Here is a 6,236-nt window from a genome sequence, read left to right as displayed (position 1 = left end):
ACTTTGTAGACCAGGCTGGCCTCGAACTCAGAAATCCACCTGCCTCTGCCTCCCGAGTGCTGGGATTAAAGGCGTGCACCACCACGCCCGGCCTTTCTTTTTTTTTTTAAAAAGACTGTTTATTATTATATGTAAGTACACTGTAGCTGTCTTCAGATACACCAGAAGAGGGAGTCAGATCTCATTACGGATGGTTATGAACCACCATGTGGTGGCTGGGAATTGAACTCAGGACCTTGAAAGAGCAGTCAGTGCTCTTAACCTCTAAACCATCTCTCCAGCCCCGCCATCTAAATTTTGCTTGGCAGTGTTTCATGATTTTGATAGTGTTTGCATTGTCAGTTAATATGTTAGTTTTGATTCTGAATTTTCTCCATCAATCAGAGGATTATTTAAGTGTGTCTTCAGTACTAACTTAACTTGTTCTCATGTATCATGAGAAGAGTAACTTATTTTAGTCTTGGCTTGCCTGGAATTCACTGTGTAGATCAGCCTAGAATTTACAGAGTACCACAGTCGCTGTCTACCAAGTGTTGGAATTAAAGCCATGTGCCACTACACTGGACGAGAAGGGTAAATATTTTTATGATGCTTTTTTCCCCCCTCTTTTAAAAATTCTGTTCAGATTAGTCTTTGCCCTTCAGGGCTTGGTTAATATTTTCATTCTTTTTGGAATGAATGTATGTAGTTTTGTGGCCAGACAGGATGGTACATTCCTTTAATCAGAGAATTTGGGAGGCTAAAGCAGGAGGATTACTCTGTTTATGACCAGTCTGGGCTACCTAGTGACTTTCTGGCTAACCAGAATTTCATTGCAAGACAGTATAAACAGACAAGACAAAGTAATGGGAAGTGAATGTGTTGTGGTTCCCTACATAAGCTTCTTTTTATGCTATCCCAATATTGTTTGCATTTGTCTACTTGGAAATAACATGTTAATGTATTCAACTAGTTTTTGTTTTTGTTTTTCTGAAACATCCTACTGGATTCTGCATTTCAGATTGTAATGTCTTCATTGATTCTTCATGTTGGGATGTGTTTTTCTTACATTCCTCTTGTCAGTAACATATGATCTAGAAGGAAATACCATAGTGTCAGTTTAGTGTTCTAAGTCTGCCCATACTGTGTCTGACTGATATTTCTGGAGAACTCTATCTAGGTTGTTTTTTGAGTTTGTCTACTGTTTTGTCATGATTATATTAAGGTTATTTGTCTTTTAAAATTTGTATAGTCACGATGTCTTTTTGTTTTGTTTGCATTGGTTATTTGAGACAGAATCTTTCTGTGTATCCCTTGCTGACATAGAGCTTGTTCTATCAGATAGGCTGGCCTTGAACTCACAGAAACCCACCTGCCTCAGCTTGAGTGCTGGGATTAAAGGTGTGTGCCACCACTCCTGGCTGACCAAGTTCTTTACTGCATTGAATTAGTCAGGGTTCTCTAGAGTCACAGATCTTATGGAATATCTCTTTATATTGAGGGAATTTATTGTAATGACTTATAGTCTGCAGTCCAACTTTCCCAACAATGGTCAGCTGTGAATGGGAAGTCCAAGAATCTAGTAGTTGCTCAGCTAGTTGTTTCAGCTGGTCTTCTGGAGTTGGAACCTACTTAGGTTCCAACAGATGTGCTGGCAAGTGAGTGCAAGCCAGTGAAGAAGAGAGAATCTTCCTTCTTCCAATGTCCTTATGTAGATCTCCAGCAGAAGGTAGTTGTAGACTGTAAGTTGAGAAAATTATTTATTTCTAATCATTGTATTTTGTGATTTTGTTCTTTAGATATGAGTTGAGAATTCGTTACTTGCCAAAAGGATTTCTAAACCAGTTTACTGAAGATAAGCCAACATTGAATTTCTTCTATCAACAGGTATAAAACACTTTCTTCTATATATGCTGCTTTTTTTTCTTTGAGTCATTTTTATTTTGTGGGTTTTTTTTTTGAGTAATACTAAACCTTGTATTGGAGAGACTATTGATGTAGAGTAGTCCAGTGTTAAGAGTGTTAACTCATGAGAAGTTGTTTTTGTTGTTGTTGTTTTGTTTTGTTTTATGCTTAGGCAAGGCTTAAATGATATTTGTTCTGGCCAGGCATGCTTTTAGTCTCAGACCTCAGGAGGCAGAGGCAGGCAGATTTCTGTGAGTTCAAGGCCAGCCTGTCTGACTTTTGTCCATTTTGCCCATGTCAGCAAGTACTGCATAGAAAGACTCTGTCTTGAAAAATAAACCAAACCACTGCCACCGCCACCGCCACCAAAGATGCTTCTGCTGTGTGTGGGCAGTTGGCCATGACCGCTGTTCTGTGAGCATACTTGATCATGACATCAGTAGATTTGTCATGGAGAAATTCCTGTCAGTGAACTTGGATAATTTTTGGTGCTAAGTTTCATAATAAAGCAAAATCAGAGTGTGAGACTTCTCTTGGGGGAAAAAAAAAGGAAGCCAAAGGCAATTACTTGTGGCATGTCTTAGTTACTTTTACTGTCCTTAAAACACCATGACCAAGGTATAGAGGAAAGACTTTATTTGAGGCTCACAGTTTCCGAGGATGATTCCGTGACCATGACAATCATAGTAGGTAACATGGTAACAAGCAGGTAGCATTACGCTGGGGCAGAACCTGGGAAGTTTTACAAGCACAAGTCCGAGAAAGCTAATTGGGACTGGTGTGGGCTTTTGAAACCTTAAAGCCCACCCCCAGTGACACACCTACTCCAACAAGGCCACACTTGCTAATCCTCCCCAAACAATTCCACAAACTGGTGAGCCAAGAATTCAAACATAATGAGTCAATAGATGCCATTCTCATTCAGACTATCAAATTCCACTCCCTGACCCTCATAGGCCTATAGCATAACATGTTTAGGTTAACTTCATAAGTCCCCATAGTTATCAGTGTCAACACATTTCTTTTCTTTTTTTTTTCTTTTTTTTTTTTTTGGTTTTTCGAGATAGGGTTTCTCTGTTCAGTCCTGGCTGTCCTGGAATTTACTCTGTAGACCAGGGTGGCCTTGAACTCAGAAATTTGCCTGCCTTTGCCTCTAAAGTGCTGGGATTAAAGGCGTGCACCACCACGCCCGGCACGTGTCAACACATTTTAAATGCTCAAAGTCCCAAGTCTCTTCTAAGACTCAAGGTAACTCCCTGTAAAATTATAAATCAAATTACATACTTCCAGCATAAAAATGGCACAGATATGCACTACTATTCCAAAAGGAGGAAAGGGGGGCATAACGATGAAATACTAGATCAAAGCAAGATAGATGCCTAGCAGGGCAAACTCCTAAATCTGTAATGCCATGTCTCATATCTGAGAGTTTAGATGGTTTTGCCATGTGCTTGCTATTCATTTTGTGACTAGAGAATATCAGGCCACTGAAGACCACACATTCCTGTCTACTAACCACACAGCAGGTGTGTACTGCTGTTCTAAGAAGATACATCATCTCTGTTTCTAGGACCTTTCTCTGTTGTCATACTTGTCTGCAACTCACTTATTCACATCTCCCTTTTATTTAAAACAATTTGTTAAATCATATAACATACCTTTAGAAAGTCCAGGGAACTATCTTGTTATGTTTTTGCCTGCTCTTATGACTATATAATGCTTTAAGAAAAATAAAGGTGATAAGTGTTATAGCAACCCCCTTTCCTTTGTGGATTGCTAGTGTCAGTGCTTGCCCAAAGTCTCAGGTGCATTGTGCAAATATGTAAGAAAATGAAAGTGCAATCAAAGTCTGAGTTTTGGAAATTTATAATTCTGGGTTATAAGTCTGTCTCTTTAAAATTTGTTTTTGAGACCCTTTGTAAATTGTCTTTTGAGTTTTGCATATAAAGTAGGACTATTAAAGCTTGCCTTGAATAATTACATGGGTCAGAAGTGATTTATATAAAACATTAGCCCTAGAACTGACTGCTAGTAGAGTCTCCTTAGATAGTAATTCTTCTGTAATCATCTGTAACCTTCAGGCGTTCTCTAACTAAGGCAGTGAGATGGAATTATGAGGATGCTGGTATCCAGACTGAATGAAGCATTTTAACAAGTTAGTTCAGAATGAGAATGAATACGGGTGTGTGTGTGAGTGTGTGTGTGTGTGTGTGTGCGCGCGTGTGTGTACATGCCTACACATACATGTGTATGTGTGTATATATATATTTGTGTGTATATGCATATTTATTTATTTATTTATTTATTTATTTATTTATTTATTATATGTAAATGCACTGTAGCTGTCTTCAGACACACCAGAAGAGGGCGCCAGATCTTGTTACGGATGGGTGTGAGCCACCATGTGGTTGCTGGGATTTGAACTCAGGACCTTTGGAAGAACAGTCGGGTGCTCTTACCTGCTGAGCCATCTCACCAGCCCCATATGTATATATTTATATATTTGAATTATGGTATAGTCTACCAATGGGGATATATTCTGAGAAATGCATTTTTGGGAAGTTTTGTCATTGGCAGATAGCACAGGGTACTTGCACAAAATAAGATGGCTACATCATCAGACAGGTCTTAAGGAACAAATATTGTTTTTGCAGTCACTTTATTGAATGGAATGTTGTGTGATATTTGAGTATATAGGTATATATACTGAAATGCTTGATTGATCTGGTTTTCACAAATGAAAATAGTTCTTCTGGAATTAATGGGAGAGTCATAGTTTTAAAATGATTAATAAGGGAAACAGACAGTGAAGGTGAGGAGCCCTGAGTCTTACAGCATACCCTCAGGATGTGACTGAGCTCAGTGGCTACAGAGAACGCTGGAGCAGAAGTCAAGCAGTGCTGTGACACTAATGGGGTAGCAGTAGAAAAATAGTACACAGAGAGTCCATTCAGCTATCTAAAGAATACAGGTGTTTTCAGACTACAAGTTTTAGCCTATGAACCAACTGTTCTGAAGAAACAAACGCCTTGTATGATTTTGGAGTAAAATGTTTATATGTGAGAGCGTTTTCCCTGAAGATTGTTATCAGTTTCTTTTTTGCAATTAAATAAATGCTTGGCTTTAGTGAGTGGCTTAGAACACTTTATTGATTTTCTTATCTCTGAAGAGTGTTTAGAAATTGCAGTTATTGACCTTCTGGACAGTTGGTTAGTGCTGTTTATCATCAGTATGGTATTGAAAGTCTGAAGTGGTACCTGCCCTGAATTCACCCTGGGTGATTGAAAGACAATAAGGCCTTCCTCCTTCTAAGAAAATAGGAAGTCTGTATGGGAGTCATAAGTTTAAGTGAAACTTATACTGTTTGTACCAGCTGCTCAGCAGTGAGTATAGATAAAGGGCATTTGTGCTCAATACACGTTGTTTTCTCCAAGCAATTAGTAAATAAGCAGTGTCAGACACTGGACTTCGGGGTTTTGCAAGGAAAGATCTTAATGAAGGCTGTGTGACAAGCGCGATCAAAATTCTTGAACTAGAAGCAGGTAGCCTAGGAGATAATAGTTGAAAATTTGGAAGTTTTTCTTGGGCAGTAGTCAACATACTTCTCCTGCAAAGAGCCAGAAAGTGAATATTTTAGATTTTGAAGACCAAGAAACAAAATTGAAGACAATAAGAAGGTAGGTGTATAGCAAGACAAGAAACCAATTTTGGTAAGCATTTGTGTTGATGTTGCTCATAATATAACTGCACATAGATTTTGGTAATAGAGGTGTGTTGTGAGGGAGGGCAGACATTGTTCCACTCTAGGTTCAGAGTANATGCCGTTTTAAATATCAACTGCAGATTTTTGTCTTTTAATTCAATTCTGTGAGGAAATTGTGAATATTTTAGCTTTGTAGATGTGTTCATGCTGACAAGTATTCACACAAACCGGTGTCATTCATTAGTGTGTGTGTGTGCGCGCGTGTGTGTAAATTTATTATTATTTGCATGTACGTGGTATATATATATCTGTGGAAGTCAGAGTACAACTTTCAGGATCCCTTTTTTCTCTCCATTCTGGGTTCCTGGGATCAAACTCTAATAATCAGCCGTGTGCAGCAAGCCCTTTTATTTGCTCAGCCATCTTACTGGCTTTTTGTGTTTGAGACAAAGACTCACTGTGGAATGGCAGGATTGTACCACTGAATCTGGCCCCATCTGTTTTTAATTGAACATGTTTATTGCCAGAGGGGTCACCACTGTTGCTTTATGTTATTCTTCAGGTGTGTTCCTTCACAGATTTACTTATATATTTTTTTAAAGATTTATTTATTATTATATGTAAGTACACTGTAGCTGTCTTCAGACAC

General features: G+C 38.6%; 1 protein-coding gene across 16 annotated transcripts in view; it reads left to right on the top strand.

Moving 5' to 3' along the window:
• Nucleotides 1–6,236, top strand: part of Ptk2 (protein tyrosine kinase 2) — a 203,730-nt gene that overhangs the window by 83,607 nt on the left and 113,887 nt on the right. For all 16 annotated transcript variants that reach the window (XM_021216199.2, XM_029548063.1, XM_021216196.2 and 13 more), the window contains one exon: nt 1,779–1,866. In XM_021216199.2, coding sequence (XP_021071858.1) covers nt 1,779–1,866 — 88 coding nt within the window. The remainder of the gene's footprint in view (nt 1–1,778; nt 1,867–6,236) is intronic.

The sequence above is a fragment of the Mus pahari genome, chromosome 17 (genome assembly GCF_900095145.1).
Source record: "Mus pahari chromosome 17, PAHARI_EIJ_v1.1, whole genome shotgun sequence".
Taxonomy (NCBI): Eukaryota; Metazoa; Chordata; class Mammalia; order Rodentia; family Muridae; genus Mus; species Mus pahari.
Note: the sequence above shows the minus strand (reverse complement) of the source record. Positions and strands in the feature narration are given on the sequence as shown.